Genomic DNA, 17,008 nt, shown 5'->3' on the forward strand with positions numbered 1-17,008 from the left:
ATAAAAACCTGCATTATTTGGTACACTGGCCCAAAAGGAGTGGCCCCTTGCTTTTGCAACCTGTGTCAGATTCTTCATCAAGTATCGATCATAACATTGCACCAAACCAGGTTGAATCAGAGATACTTCAAAGTTCAGATAGAAGTAAAAAATCAAATGAGCTAAAGGCTTAAGGTCATAACCACAGATGAATGAAGGGCTATTAACTTAACATTTAGAAATAACCGTCAATCCCTAGCTATTATGCATGCCACTAATGAAAAGAGGGATCACCGTTTATTAAGGTACCTGGAATTCACCAATACCAGGATATTTCCAACCATGCCGTTCAGGATAAGGATATTGTAGCTCTCGACACGGACCTAATCCAACTTCAATTTCTGATATTATTCCTCCCTAAAAATACTCATCAAATTCAACTCTGAAGCTCCACATGTAGTCAAAGTAAACCTACATTGGTTCCATTATAATATAACAGAATAGAAACTCTCAGCATTAAACAGTAAGAATGCATAGGGTATGATTCTTATAGCATAGAAAAGGAAAGTTCTTCCATTTTCTGCCAAGTCTCATTGATTAAAACTTTCACCCAAAAAAACACTCTATCTCTCTTATTAAACGAAAACTCCAAAACCAATTCAATGGTTGATTCAACAGGTTTATACTATAAAGAAAATAACCATACAGTATGGATACCTAGTCTTTTTTTGGTGGAAAAGAATCTTGTTTTATACCAGTTGGAAAACAATGCTTTTGTTTGATTAATACAATCTGGTCTCGGTTAAAATCTAGTATCATTTACAGAAAGGGGAAAAAAAGTTGTAGTAATATACCCATAATACGCTGCAACATGCTTGCATTTCTCCGCACCAAGATTCCAAGGAACACCAACCTTTGGTTAATCATGTCAGCATCCAGAATCACAACCCTGAGCCTGATAAATAAAGCCAACCAGATACTCGAGATCAAAAAAGGTGAAACTACATGCATAGAGAACTATAAATAAGACAAAAGTCAGTTCTTTGCAAAACCAACAATTGCATTTACCAAAAAATGAAATAAAAATAAAACCCAATAACCAAAAAAGAGGAGCATGTGCAGTAGCAATCATGTAAAAGTTCAGTTCGGAATTTTAGATTAACCCATTACATCATTTCTATATAAAAAAAAATTCCAATTATGGCATTATCATTGAGCAAAATCAATATGTTGGCAGAAAAACAAATCTTATGAAAATGGTGTGTGGATTTGTAGTTAACCAAAACATTGATTATAAAAACTGTGACATCTAATTGATCAAAAGAATAATCTTTACATTGATAACATACAAATGCAAAGGTGATATCAAGTTTTTCAACTGCTTCGCCCACCCCCCCCCCCCCCCCCAAAAAAAACATTTATAACTTGTAAATGGTCTTGCTAACTACAGCTTACGTTAAGTCCCAAACTTACGATATTTGAATATATGATAGTGAAACTGTAACAGTGTTCTTTGCATCCAACATTAATTCCTTGAAATATATGTTTTAATCCTTGGATCATCTACTTTTATCTCAAGGATTACCACAACTTGGATCATCTACTTTTATCTCAAGGATTACCACAACTGTGTCTGTCAAATTTTATCTTCTCCATTACTTTCCAGCCAAAAGAAGAAGAAAAAAAGGAAACTACACACATTTGATAGCAGAAACAGAGATCACTTCCATAACCTGTTGGGATAAAAATGGCATCACACTGCCGGATAAAACACAAGTGCTAGTGGCTACCAATACAATATGTGGAAATATATATACTAGCCCAAGCATCTTACAGTATATAAGCACATAACTAATACATACATATAAATAGTCGTTTGGGATATAGATATGGGTGTACCTGGAAGAATAGAGACGCAATGAGTCGGAGAGAGTAAAGAGAGATAATGGAATTTCGGAGGAATACTGGACGACGACGAACTGCGCAGCCATAGCTGTTGGTGGCGGTGATTCCGCTGCGAGAGACAGTTTGAAAAAATGTATTCAATAAATCTTACAGAACTATAATAATTCAGTCATGAGCTTCGAATCATTGGCATTTCAATTATAAGGATTCATAATTTCAATTTTAAGATAGTATTAACTGTTTACAAAATTAGAAGCAGCTGATGGCATAGCATACCAGCTTCAAGTATGCTAAAGTTAGACATAATCTTCGGTATGTAGAGGTGTTTTCTTTTCTAAATCTTTCGTGCAACAGATCACAGCTAGTTTCTACAAATTTTGAAAACTGAAGCTGTTAGTATGGATGTCTGTTAAATTTAATATCGTAACAGTATGACATATAAGAAAACAAAATGAAGGTGCATACATAATCCATGTTTCCCTCTTTTTTCATCTACTCTATCAGATAAATGTGAGTGCTAAATGAGTGCATTTAAATTAAAAAGAGTTGACAGTAGGGCTGGGTTCGGTTCTTATCGGTTCGGTTTTTTGCCAAAACCGAAACCAAACCGAATTTTCGGTTCGGTTCGGTTCGGCCCAAATTTTTTTCGGTTTTTTTCGGTTCGGTTTTTTTTTCGGTTCGGTTTTTCCAGTTCGGTTTCGGTTTTTTTTCGGTTTTTTTTCCCCTCCAAAAAATGCAAAACAACCACTGAGAAGGACAGTAATTGTTTTGCACAGGAAACAGGAATGTGGGACGCCTTGGCAGCTTGGCTGATACATGCCAAATGCCATACAAGATTCCCCGAATGCGAATCATATGCAATATGCTTAAACAAACATCAATTATTTATACAGAGAGAGGATGATAGCATCAATCCTAATCCAGATTCACAGGATTCACAACCTACCAACAAGATATTTAATATTAGGAATGTACACATCAAGTTCTTCATTTTAATATTAAGACAAATGAGTACAACAAAAATGGAGGTAAAGTAGAGCTGCAAGCAAAACAAGCCGAGGGAAGGGACATATCGAAAAGATCTAATTTCTCCAATAACCCTAATTTCCCCAACAGCCCCAATTCCCCTACAGCCCTAATTTCCCCAACAGCCCTAATTTCTCCACATCGACAGACACTCCCCAACATACCCAAAACAAATTGCAGTGCATAACCAAAATTTCTCACAAATTAATTAAATCTCAACTAATAGTCTCATAGTGTTCAGAAACGAAATTACCCAACCAAATCCAGCATACCCAAAACAAATTGCAAAATCCATGAAATTGAAAAGCTACAGATCAGAAATGGCGAGAGGAAGTCGTGGGTCGCGCGCGGGTCATGGGTCACGGGGGTGAGAGACTGATAGTGAGATGGCATCGGCGAGATGTGAGACGACATGTCGCAGGTCGCTGGGAAGGAAGAAGACGACAGGTCGCAGGTCGCCGGGAAGAAGATGACAGGTCGCAGGTCGCAGGTCGCCGGGAAGAAGACGACAGGTCGCAGGTCGCTGGGAAGGAAGAAGACGACAGGTCGCAGGTCGCAGGTCGCAGGTCAGGGGGGTGAGAGACTGATAGAGAGAGACCCAGCGAGAGAGAGAGGAGGCTCGGCTGCGCGAGAGGGTTACTGCTACTGGGTTAGGGTTAGACTGGAGGCAGGGAACGAGAAAGAAGAGAAGGGAGGAATGAAAAAAATAAAAGGTGTGGGTGTGGCTGCTAGTTGCTAGGGTTAGAAATAGAAAGGGTTTTGACGATTTCTCAAAAAAAGTTTAAAAACTTTTCTGAAATCGTGGAGGCATGAGGGTTCGAACCCATGCGCTGCAGCTTTAAAATTTTCCCTGAAACCAACTTGACAACAGGTTATATTTTGTTATGATTGTATGACTAAACTATTTATAATATTGAAACAAATAATTAAATATATATATATCGGTTCGGTTCGGTTTGGTTCGGTTTCCGAACCTCAAAAACCGAAACCGAACTGACCAAATTCGGTTCGGTTCGGTTTGACAGTTTCGGTTCGATTTTTTTTTCGGTTCGGTTTTTTTCGGTCTCGGTCCGGTTTGGTTTTCGGTTTTTTTCGGTTTTCGGTTTTTTGAACCCACCCCTAGTTGACAGAGGCATAACTGGAGAAAGAAAAGGTCTTTATATCAATAAAAAAAATGCTTCATAGTTGGACATAGAAAATGAAGAAAATCATAGGATGAAACAAATAAAGGCCCTTAAAATTTTGACAGAGGCATTCTCAGCAAGTTAAAAAAACAGAGGCATTCCCAAACAGAAGATACAATATGCAGTAAAAGGAAAATATTACCCGAGGAGGAAAAATAAAAAGCAAAAAGTAAAAAAAATTGTAAACCTCAGTAGCAACATAGAATGCATACGAATGAAGCATTTTTTTTTTTCAAATGAAAACTTGTAAGAAAATAAAAAACCAAGTGAATACTTGAATCAAGAAAGTCCCTAACACAGCACAGGGGGCATCTTCACTGATAGCACCAATCCAGAAGTTTAAAGCAGCACAGTCCAACAATCCATATACAACTTGTTTGGGTTAAAACTTGAACTTTAGGCTCAAAAGGAAGTTAGCTTAAAAGAAGCCTCAAAAGGAAGGAAGCCCAAGGGTCAGCCGAAGCCCAGAAGGCGGAAGAAACCCTTTTTTCGACTAAGTGCATATCACTTAAGCCACTTGCTCACCTACCTAGAGGTCAAGTGGTGTAGACTAGCCAACTAATCAGCCCAAAAGTACTTTATAATGGCAGTACAAGTAAAAAGCTGATGAGTCACTACCCTTCAGCTGCATTCGGGCAAGATCGATGTTGCAAGCAGCCAAGCCAAATCATCTATAAAAAAGGAAAGAGAAATCAGAGATAACGACACTCAATCAAACAAACAAATACACAAACTCTTCTCAAGCCAGATTTGCATACGAAGCTGTAGTCAACACCAAGCCTTCATCATTTTCAGGATCAACCTTCACCGAAAGCTTTTGTAAAAGCTCTGCTACCTTGTCTGAATCTTGCTGTAGTATCGATTCCCTCCTGTAAACTCATCTCCCAATCTCCCCTTCTAGCACTCAAACTCTTTGTAAATCACAAAGATAGGAAGTTGCAAGACGATCAGCCTTGCCCGACCCTCTTTATTCTGTCTTTTCATTCATAAATCTAGTAATATGATGTATACTTCCATCTGTATCCAAGTTATTTCTAGCAAGTGTATGATTAAAAGACTTCTTGGTTCTCAGATCTGGTCGGTTTAATGGTGCCGAATCATGCAAAAGATAAAGTTGGAATCCGCATTCATAGCTTGACCAGATCTAAGTTCTAACCTTTCGGGCACAAGATTGATCAATCAAAAGTCCTTGGTCTCAAGGCATAAAAAAGAACTTTATGTGGACTTAACCCATCCACGACAATCCTTGATAACTAGAAGTCTGAAGTTACTTGGGGCGCAAGTAATCAGCCTATTTCTTAGTTTTACTTCTGTTATATTATGATTGTCACAGAACGCTTGAGTATAGAATTAATTCTGATGGGAAGCCTCAAGGCCTATACTTAAGGCCCTACAAAGGCACTTATTTGGGTTCGTTCTACTCTGCGGGCTTGGGTGATTAAAGTATAACAATTGTAATACTTCTGCAACAATGAAACAACCACTATATGTTCGAGTACTTGGTTAGTTTTGATTGCGAGCCTCAAGGCCTACACCTAATGCCCTACAAAGGCACCTTTCATAGCTAACTTGGTCTTTTGGGCATATACAATTAAACTAAACATCTGTTTTACATCTGTCATGCTAAAGATGGCAGTGGTACGCCTGAACACCCAAAGTTAATTTTGATTGTGAGCCTCAAGGCCTACACCTAAGGCCCCATAAAGGCACCTTTCAAAATTAACTCTGTCCTTTTCTTACAGCCCGCCAATAAGCAGAAGCCTGACAGACAATATCAACCGGCGCCAACCTCTCGGGGAGCTGTGTGCTCATCGACCAGGAAATGTCCCTATCCGAAATTCCTCCAGACGAACATAGTTTTGGCACGCCCGGTGGGACCCCTTGATCAAATCTTGTCAAAGAAATATGTCAAAAATACCTGAAGATTTAAAAAGGGCGGCTGTTCTAGAAAAAATAATTAATGAAGACTTGCAAACTACCTTGTTACAAATGTTGCAAAGATTGGAAAACGCCTCTGCAGGCTTCAGAAGGAAAACAAACCTGGTTATGGGACCAACTATTCCTATATCTTTACCTCTACTTGGGGAAAAAGATGATGGGGAAAAGGAAAGAAAAAAGCTTGAGGCCAGCCAGCCAGATGAAGAAATGACATTGGCAAATAATCCACCTAGCCCATCAATATTCTTATAGAATAATCAGGGGCAAGTCGAAGCAATAGTGGACAAGCTTGCAAATCCCTTTTCAGAGGCCCCAGTAAATATGATTAATTTAGCATGGGTCGAGAAGGGGAAAGGAAAGGTTGCAAGGGAGACAGAAAAATGAAGGCCGGCTGACAAATCCACAAAAAGGGTGATCAAATTGCCCGAACATCCAAAAGCAGCCATAATCAAAGGGATGGTTCTGTGTAGTAGATGCCGATGCGAGTGTGAGCTCGAAATACCGCCAGCAGGAGTCCTCATTGATCATAAGCTAATCAGGATCAATGAAGAAAAAGAAAGAAAAGAAGCTCGCGAGAAAGCTAGGCGGACAGCAGGAAGAGATACTTCCTGAAGTGTTTTTCAACGGTTGGGAGGGGATTCCCAACCTAGAGCTTTATCAGAAGTGTTTCGAAATCATGAAGCTTCTGAGGAGGCGGAAGACAAGGAGGCTAAAAATCCAAAAAAGAGGGAGATATGGCATCCTCAATATGGCCATACAGGAAGAGAAGTCAAAGGGAATGATAGGATAACAAATCCTGTCAAAAAGGATAATCCTGCCCGTCTCGGGCGAAAATGGTACGTGGTAAGAAAAAATGGGCAACCCGCCAAACAAATGGGAGCCTCCATGATTAGAAGGGTCCAGAGGCAGCACAAAGCCTACATGAACTCTTTAAAGACTCCTGCGACGTCTGAAGCCTCCAAGAATCAAAAGTTTGAAAAAACATCATCTGGGGGAAGTAGTCAGTTTCATTGGAGGAGTAAAAAAGAGGTGGAGATGGCTAATAGCAAAACAGAATGCGAAGGAAACCATGTACCATAGAGCCTACACCCTGGGAAGTACAGGATCTTGAGGAGAGCTCAAGAAGATATGATAACGATGCCAACTCCCGGATGGAGGACATAACCTATTTGTTTTGGAACTGTTTCGCCCGAAAGGAGACTCCCTTCTATATCATTGGTGGATCCTTTCGGTGAAGTTCCAAAGCAGATACCAGATTCGGGCATAAATCAATAGGAGGGGGCACCAGAACCACTATTCCCAGAAGATGCAATGGCCTGGTTAGATGAGTTTATGGGCCAAATCAGGAGCAAGAAAGAAAACTTTCCAGAGCCTAGTAATTTTCATGTCAACATGACGTATGTGTTATCCGCCATGTTTGGTGCCAAACCTGATCAGCCCGCCACTATGGAAGGTGACTATTTGACAGCAGAGCCAATGATGGCCCATGTTAATGTTGAAGTAGCTGGAGAATGAGAGTTGGGAAAAGCTGAATCATCTGAGACATCCAAGGATGGTCCATTAAGGATCTATACAGATAAAATGGTGTTCAGCCGCCCAAACATGTTGCTAGCCAACCATCTTAAGCCAATATATATTGCAGCTCATTTGGAAGGGGTGCCCTTCAAAAGGGTTTTGATTGATGGTGGAGCGGATGTTAATGTATTGCTAGCCAAGCACATGAAGAAGATGGGGAGATGTGTAGAAGATCTCATTCCCACGGACCTCACGATTTCGAGCTTCTCTGACGCTATCACCAAAACTCATGGGATATTGCCCTTAGAAGTGGACTTGGGGTCCAAACAAATCATGCTGGCATTCTTTGTGGTGGATTGCACTTCCACCTATGGAGCACTACTCGGAAGGGAATGGATCCACCAAAGTCTCGTCATACCCTCCACTCTACATCAGCAAGTTGCTGTTTACCATGAGGTTGGGATGGAGGGACCAGGCTTTTGGGAGATAGTGGATGCCGAATCACGGCAATTTCTCCCTACAACCAATGTTGCGGAGGCAAATTTCTACAATCCCAATGTAGGAATTCTGAAATGTTCAGGAGCAGATGAGAACGGCCGCCCTACCAAGGTGACGGCCCAAAAGCTCTTAGAACAAGGAATGCTCCTTACTAGAGAAGAATGAGATAGACCCTACATCGTTCCAACACCTCAACACCATCATTGACAGAATAAAAGAGAAAGGATCAGGTAATGGCAGTCAGGTCCCTGATCAAAAGACTGTTGGTGTATAGGAGAGGGAGAAAGCAAGAAAGGGAGCTCTTAGAAAAAGAAGACCAGGAATGGCAGCTAGGAACTCCGAATAGCCAGTATAAAAATAGAGAAGAGCTTTGCAGAGAAGAATTGGATGCGGCCATACGAGTGGCCGAGTGCATATATGACTTGGATGGGCCAGACGACTTGCCCGAAAGCCCGAAGTTAGTCGAATTTTTATGTGCAGAGCCTGACAAGCCACCACCAGAGGTTCAGGATCCTTTGGAAGTCATTGATTTGGGGACAGAAGGAGATCCAAGACCTATACAAATCAGTGGCTTGTTAGAGACTAATGATCGGGCAAAGATTGTCTGTCTTCTGCAAGAATATAAAGATTGTTTTGCTTGGAATTATACTGAGATGCTAGGTTTAGATTCAACCTTGGTGGAACACAGAATGCCCATCAAGGAGTGATATAAACCTATTAAGCAAGCGCCACGAAGGATGTCAAAAGAAATAGAAGAAAAGGTCAAAGAAGAAATTGAAAGACTAGGAAAAGCTGGATTTATTAGACCTGCCAAATATGTAGAGTGGTTGGCCAACATTGTACCCGTTTTAAAAGCCATAACAAAAGCAGTACGATGTTGCGTTGATTACAAAAATATTAATGGCGCTACACCAAAAGATGAATATCCCATGCCAATGGCTGATTGATAGGAGCATATTTATGCGACTTAGTTAGCTTGTTCTTGTGCATTTATGTTGTTATGTCTTAATTAATTATGTATTTTAAGCTATTTTCGTGTGTTTGTAGGTCCTAATAACAAAGTTGGCAAGAAAGTGCATTTTGGAGCTTTTTGGAGCATTTTTGGGCCAAGATTGGATAATGCAAGCATGGAGACATGATGATGGACGTTTTTGAAGATTAGAAGGCTAGAAATCAGCATGTGTGTGTGCAAGTGTGTTGACCTACAACTACAAACATCCGCCCACTACACCCATTACATCCACTCATTACCAAACATCCACCCACTACACCCATTACACCCACTCATTACCAAACATCCATCCACTACACCCATTACATCCACTCATTACCAAACACTCACCCACTACACCTATTACATCCACTCATTACCACAACACTCACCCACTACACCCATTACATCCACTCATTACAACTCCATACACTCATCTCCCTAACCTATAAATACATCCACCCTTCACCATAACTAGGGAGATTTTTCCATCAACACAATCCACCTTTCACCATAACTCACCTATATCCATCCACCACCATAATTAACCATTCACCTCCATCCAACCTAAATCAAACACATTCAGCCATTCCCTTCTATATATCCATACACATCCTTAGACACTTGTGCCGCAACAAGGTGGTGAAAAAGAAGGTCCTTGGTGTTTCAAGCTTGAAGATTGGAGCGTTTTAGGTGTACTTCGTTCTTGCTTTCAATGTCTACTTTGTTATTTTCTAATTTTGTTGCAATTATGAGTGGCTAAACCCATATTTAGTTAGGGGGAAGTTTGAAGCCATGAACATGCTTGAGATTTGAATTGATTTCTTCCAATTGTGATTTGATAAGTTGTGATTGCAATTCAATTATCTATTTTATTCATAACTGATTCTTGTATGTTTATTAAGGATGCATACTTAGTTTTCATGCATGAATTAGATGCTAGAATATAAATGAGTTTCACCTAATCATTACAAGTTTATATTCATTAGTAGTGAAGGGTGTTTATCACAATCGCGTTAATTGAATTCTTGGCAATTGTATCATGCATTCATAATTATAATTGCCTCGTCAACACTTATGATTTTCATTGAACGTAATGATCTCTGATTGTATTTCTATTATGCATTCATATAAGGGACTTTTAGAGAATGATTTGGGTTGTCGCATGCATTCATCCAATTCAACGAGTAAAGGAAAATCTGAGGGTTAATTTGTGCATCACGATTAATCTAGGGTGTTAAGCATCATAGTTTATTGAAAAGCAATTGGAAATCAATTCATGTACAAGTGTGTCATGTGTGAAGAACAGACCTCTAACTAATCCATCCATCATTTTATTTCTCAAATTCATTTTATAATCTGCCTAGTTTTATAACTTGCTTGTTTATTTCAAATTCATCCAAATCAAAACCCCCATTTTACTTTCTTATTCCAAAGTGTTTAAAATATGTTTTGTTTTTATGTTTTTGAGTCAGTTTAGAGGTTTTAGCAAGCCCTCATAATCCCCGGTTTAGAACGATCCCTACTTGCATTTATACTACAATTTGACAACAAGAGGGTTTAATTTGAGTGCTTAACTTTCATCACATCACTGATCTATCCATAGATGCAGTGGCAAAACACAAAGTCTTATCTTTTATGGATGGAAATGTCGGGTATAATCAGATAAAGATGGCCCAGGAAGATATACACAAAACAGCTTTTAGGTGTCCCGGGCATGTGGGGGCATATGAATACCTAGTCATGCCATTTGGGCTCAAGATTGCTAGTGCAACCTACTAAAGGGCAATGAATGCTATCTTTCATGATTTGATTGGCCATAACATGTAAGTGTACATCGATGACATCGTGGTGAAATCCAAAATAGAAGAGCAGCATCTGACAGACCTCAGACAAGCTTTAACAAGGATGAGGATCCATAAACTAAAGATGAATCCAAAGAAGTGCGTGTTTAGAATGAGAGTGGGCAACTTTTTGGGATTCCTGGTGCATTAAAGAGGTGTAGAAGTGGACAAGAACAAGTCTCAGGCAATAATGGAGTCGCCTTCGCCCACCAACAAGGTGCAACTTCAGAGACTGCTAGGAAAAATTAATTTCTTAAAGAGATTCATTGCCAATTTAGCGGGCAAGATCCAACCGCTGACTCCTCTGCTGAGACTGAAGGATAAAGAAAATTTTGAGTGGGGACCACCACACCAAAAGGCTTTTGACAGCATCAAAGCCTATTTGACTTCTCCACCAGTGTTGGTACCACCTCAAAGGGGAAAACCCTTAAAGCTATATATCTCTGCTTCAGAGAAATCAGTCGGGAGTTTACTAGCCCAAAACAATGAAGGTGGGAAAAAGCAGGTGGTGTACTACCTCAATAGAATTCTGACTGAGGTAGAAACAAGATACTCCCCAATAGAAAGATTGTGCCTAGCTCTGTATTTCACTGCTAGTAAGTTGAGGCATTACATGTTACCTTGTCACGTGCACATCATCGCCTAAACAGATGTGATAAAGTATATTTTGTCAAAACCAATGCTAACAGGAAGGATTGGGAAGTGGATTCTAGCATTATCAGAGTTCAGCTTTCAATATGTACCCCAAAAGGCGGTCAAGGGCCAAGCAATTGCCGACTTCTTGACAGAGCATCAAGAGTCTCAAGATGAGATTATCAGTATACTGGGGACCTTGGAAGTGACTAGTGTTTGGATCCCACCAAGCAAGGACATCTCGGCAAAGAAGAGTGGGTCCAACAAGAAATAAAAAGAGTAACTAGTCTCTGGATTACTCATTGGAAGCTGTATTTTGATGCTTCTTGCATTCAGAAGGCTTCTGGAGCTGGAATTGTCATCATAAATCCCCAAGGGGTTCACCATTATTACTCGTTCCTCCTAGATTACCAAGGGAACACCAACAATCAGGCAAAATATGAAGCCTTAATAATTGGCTTGGAAATCTTGATAGAGCTGGGCGCAATGGAGGTATAGGTGTTTAGTGATTCAAAGTTAGTAATAAACCAACTAAATGGAGAATACAAGTGCAGACATATCACCATGGCTGGGTATTACTTGGCGGCCACGCAATTGTTGAGCTATTGGGATTATGAGATATCAGTTAATCATGTCCCCAGGGGATTCAATCTGGTGGCCAACGAGATGGCCCAAATACCCTCAGGAGTACCAATCCAGGAAATGAAGTATGGAGTAGATGTTGAGATTCAAAGAAGAAATCTTCCTTCTATCCTAGAAAGGGGATTCGGTCTAGATGTAATGGTTTTAGAAACCAAGATGGAAGACTGGAGATCGCCTATCATTCATCATTTGAAAGATCATTCTTCACCCACAAGCAAGAAGAATAGACAGCAAGCAACCAAGTATTTTTTATGGGTAGAGAACCTGCTAAGGAAAACTCCGGATGGGCTACTATTGAAATGCCTAAGCCAAGAGGAATCTATGAAAGTAATGGCCAAAGTACATGAAGGAATATGCGGGGCACATCAAGCTGGAACGAAGATGAGGTGGTTGCTTAGGAGGTGTGGGTATTTCTGGCCCGACGTAGAAAAAGATTGCAAGTCTTATGCCCGAGGCTGTGAAGAATGTCAAAGGCATGGACCCCTCCAACATGTGCCTTCAGTACCTTTAAATCCAGTAGTTAAGCCTTGGCCATTCAGAGGATGGGCAATGGACTTCATCGGGCAGATTTATCTAGCTTCTAGCAAGGGGCATACTTTCATAATTGTGGCTACGGATTACTTCACCAAATAGGTAGAAGCTTCGGCCGTAAAGACCATAACCTCAGCGGCAATCAAGAAATTTATTGAGACCAAGATTCTGCACAGGTTTGGGGTGCCCGAAACCATAGTCACGGATCATGGGCCATCTTTTATATCAAAAGAAGTTGAAGAATTTGCAAACAAATACAAAATAAAGATGATCCAGTCCAGTCCTTACTACCCTCAGTCAAATGGCCAGGCAGAGGCCAGCAACAAGATTTTGATAAACATTATCAAAAGAATGGTGACAGATAGTCCGAAAAAGTGGTCTGAAAAGCTAGGGAATACTTTGTGGGCATACCGAACCTCTAAGAAGGCAGGAACAGGGACAACTCCTTATGCTTTGACTTTCGGGCAAGATGCGGTTCTTCCCATGGAAATCAATGTAAGTTCTGTCAGAATTCAAAATCAATTCGGGTTACACAGTGAATAGTACATAGAAGCCATGTGTCAAGGGATTGAAGACTTAGATGTAGCCCAAATTGAGGCCTTGAACCAGATTTAAGAAGGGAAAAGGGTTGTTGCCCAAGCTTATAATAAGAAGGTAAAGCTGAAATCTTTCAAGGAAAGAGATTTAGTATGGAAGGTAGTCCTCCCTCTAGGAGCTCAGCTTAGGGGCTTTGGGAAATGGAGCCCGACATGGGAAGGTCCTTTCACTGTTAGTCAAGCATTAAACAAGAGAGGATACTACTTGGCGGACATCGAAGGAAATTGGCAGAAACATCCCATCAATGTCAAATTCTTAAAAAAGTATTGTCCTACATTATGGGATGTTAGGGATTGTTATATTGAAGAAGATGAAAGATAAAGCAAGCTTCGGGGTGCCGGAATGCAGTGTTTATTCATCAACCATTCAAGAAGACAGAAAGATAAAAGTTGTTAAAATGATGTTTTATTCATTTCAACGAATTGGTGAAATTTACATCAGATTCAGCTCCGATGTGCGATGCTCGATTCCTTCTAGTTGCAGTGGTGTTTCGACTAGTTTTCCGGTGTTTTCATGGATAAAACTCGATCAGGTGATCGGGTTGTGTGGCCAAGATAAGCCTGGTAGAGGACTCTCAATGCAAACCTTCACCAGGAATGATGGTGAAGTCTGACTTATCAGGGCAACTATCAGGATGACGATCCCTCGACCAAGCTTGTAAAAGTTCAAACAAGCTCAAAACGAGGAAACCGGCTGACCAAAGGTGTTGGGGATAGCGGGGTGTTTGACCAAAGGTGTTGGAGATGGTAGTTATTTGATGAAAATTCTTTTTCTCACGAAAAGGGAGTTTTAGGAAACTCCACGTGAATCCTGAGGAACCCATTTCCATAGTTTTAGAAGAAAACTTAGAAGGCAGAAACGCCCGAGGGTGATAAAGGGAAAGGTTGAGGATGATCTGTTGGCTGGGCATGAGAAGCTTTTAGCTTAAGTTATTTGTTCAAAAATGAAGGGTTGCACTGGAATTTATAGGAACATCAGAGGATAGCTCAAAGGTCATGAGAAGAGCAAGAAACGTGAGATTGCATTAATCTCGTCTAGAAGACACAAGTTCCAAAAGCAGGCGTACATGCGCATGCGGATATTCAATCAACATTGGCGCTTGGAATTCCAACCTAAGTATTAATTGAAGGGGCACTGTTTGGGTTAAAACTTGAACTTTGGGCTCAAAAGGAAGTTAGCCCAAAAGAAGGCTCAGAAAGAAGGAAGCCCAAGGGTCAGCCGAAGCCCAGAAGGCGGAAGAAGCATTTTTCCCGACTAAGTGCAAATCACTTAAGCCACTTGCTCACCTACCTAGAGGTCAAGTGGTGTAGATTAGCCAGCTAATCAGCTCAAAAGTACTTTATAATGGCAGTACAAGTAAAAAGCTGATGAGTCACTACCCTTCAGCTACATTTGGGCAAGATCGATGCTGCAGGCAGCCAAGCCAAATGATCTATAAAAAAGGAAAGAGAAATCAGAAATAACGACACTCAATCAAACAAACAAATACACAAACTCTGCTCAAGCCAGATTTACATACAAAGCTGTAGTCAGCACCAAGCCTTCATCCTTTTCAGGATCAACCTTCACCGAAAGCCTTTGTAAAAGCTCTGCTACCTTGTCTGAATCTTGCTGTAGTATCGATTCCCTCCTGTAAACTCATCTCCCAATCTCCCCTTCTAGCACTCAAACCCTTTGTAAATCACAAAGAAATGAAGTTGCAAGACAATCAGCCTTGCCCGACCCTCTTTGTTCTGTCTTTTCATTCATAAATCTAGTAATATGATGTATACTTCCATCTATATCCAAGTTATTTCTAGCAAGTGTATGATTAAAAGACTTCTTAGTTCTCGTATCTGGTCGGTTTAATGGTGCCCAACCATGCAAAAGATAAAGTTAGAATCCACATTCATAGCTTGACCAGATCTAAGTTTTAACCTTTCGGGCACAAGATTGATCAATAAAAAGTCCTTGGTCTCAAGGCATAAAAAAGAACTTTATGTGGACTTAACCCATCCACAACAATCCTTGATAACAAGAAGTCCGAAGTTACTTGGGGCGCAAGTAATCAACCTATTTCTTAGTTTTACTTCTGTTATATTGTGATTGCCACAGAACGCTTGAGTATAGAATTGATTCTGATGGGAAGCCTCAAGGCCTATACTTAAGGCCCTACAAAGGCACCTATATGGGTTCATTCTTCTCTGCGGGCTCGGGTGATTAAAGTATAACAGTTGTAATACTTCTGCAACAATGAAACAACCACTATATGTTCGAGTACTTGGTTAGTTTTGATTGCGAGCCTCAAGGCATACACCTAAGGCCCTACAAAGGCACTTTTCATAGCTAACTTGATCTCTTGGGCATATACAATTAAACTAAACATCTGTTTTACATTTGTCATGCTAAAGATTGTAGTGGCACGCCTGAACACCCAAAGTTAATTTTGATTGTGAGCCTCAAAGCCTACACCTAAGGCCCCATAAAGGCACATTTCAAAATTAACTATGTCCTTCTCTTACAGCCCGCCAATAAGCAGAAGCCTGACAAACAATAGCAACCGACGCCAACCTCTCGGGGAGCTATGTGCTCGTCGGCCAGGAAATGTCCCCATCGGAAATTCCTCCAGACGAACACAATTGAACAATTATCCGCCTCATGTGCTGAATAAACATGCTTTCTAGCTGATACTCATACATGCCTACCCTAACTTTTCTCATGACCTGGTTAAAAAGAAAATAGCAATAATGACTAAGAAAAAGGGAGTCAAGTTTTGAAATATTTCTGAAGATGTTATAAGAATGAGCCCAAAAGCAAGATTTCAAAGTGCACAAAGTTCATGCAGAAGTGAAATAACTGTCTATTCCTAAGCTGCTTCTTGCTATTAGAAGTACATAACAGTTATGTACTCACAGATATACTTACAACGAAGTTATGCAGAAGTAAGTGTTAAATGGACATTTATTTGTTAAAGACGCATATGATGTATCTACGAAACACATTTGTGCAATCGAACGTTTTCATAAAAGATTACGTCAACATGAGCTTCAGAGCTTATGTCATTGGCAAACTGGATAAGGGCAAGCTCCAGATCTGATTTTGTAACACGGTATTCAGTCAAAACTGGATGCAAAACATCAGCAGAGATAACTAAAACGATAAAAAACTCTAAAAAAATTTAAACAAAATTTTAAAACTTTAACTCACAGGAAGCTCTGTAACCAGTTGCACTGGTTGCCCAGTTCACAATTGTGAAGTCTGAGGAGAACCCAAAACTTGAATACTGTAATATTGAGTTTTCTCATAGAGTAGCAGATTTTCCATAGCTGATTTCAGTAACCCCAAATCAATTTAAAAAAAATAAATAGATTTAAATTCCAAATTGGGCATAAGATTACTTGCCTTGAGAGTAGGGAGGGTTTTACAAAACGCTGCCTTTGGAGACCCAGCCTTTGAGCGGCTGCGGCGCCTGGTGTGGCAATGCGAGACAGAGAGAGAGTTTCAGAAGCAACAATTAATTTTTTGGATGAGAGAAACGGAATGAAGCAGAAGACTCGAGAAGAGGCATCTTCAACGATGATGAACGCTCTACAAACAAAATCACAAAAAGGAAATTTGAACACAAAATCCATTTGTAAATCCAAAATAAAAAAATGAAATTCAAACAAAACAAAAAGGAAATTAAGAGAGAAATGGAGAAGAGAGAGAGATCGAAGTACCGTTAGTTAAAGAGTGGACGGCGTCGG

At 40.2% G+C, this 17,008-nt stretch overlaps 1 protein-coding gene across 2 annotated transcripts; it reads right to left on the reverse strand.

Moving 5' to 3' along the window:
• Positions 1-264: 264 nt before the first annotated feature.
• On the reverse strand, positions 265-16,399 carry LOC126631265 (beta-amylase 5-like). Of its 2 annotated transcripts, none has more exons than XM_050301436.1 (5): positions 16,297-16,399; positions 2,161-2,252; positions 1,879-1,993; positions 834-892; positions 265-380 (listed from the first exon to the last, which is right to left on the reverse strand). In XM_050301436.1, exons 2-5 carry the CDS (start codon positions 2,186-2,188, stop codon positions 280-282), a joined length of 303 nt encoding a protein of 100 aa, XP_050157393.1. In that variant the 5' UTR covers positions 2,189-2,252; positions 16,297-16,399; the 3' UTR covers positions 265-279. The 2 variants fall into 2 exon arrangements, with proteins under 2 accessions (XP_050157393.1, XP_050157394.1); XM_050301437.1 differs by lacking the exon at positions 16,297-16,399 and adding an exon at positions 4,369-4,455.
• Between the last annotated feature and the right edge of the window lie 609 nt (positions 16,400-17,008).

This window comes from Malus sylvestris, chromosome 8, assembly GCF_916048215.2.
Source record: "Malus sylvestris chromosome 8, drMalSylv7.2, whole genome shotgun sequence".
Lineage (NCBI taxonomy): Eukaryota > Viridiplantae > Streptophyta > Magnoliopsida > Rosales > Rosaceae > Malus > Malus sylvestris.

Coding starts and splice junctions, on each gene's coding strand:
- LOC126631265 (XM_050301436.1), bottom strand. CDS start 2,188: ATGTCTAACTTTAGCATACTTGAAGCTG. Junction 1,994..2,160: donor CTTTAGCATACTTGAAGCTG/GTATGCTATGCC, acceptor TGTCTCTCGCAG/CGGAATCACCGCCACCAACA. Junction 893..1,878: donor TTGCGTCTCTATTCTTCCAG/GTACACCCATAT, acceptor GATTAACCAAAG/GTTGGTGTTCCTTGGAATCT.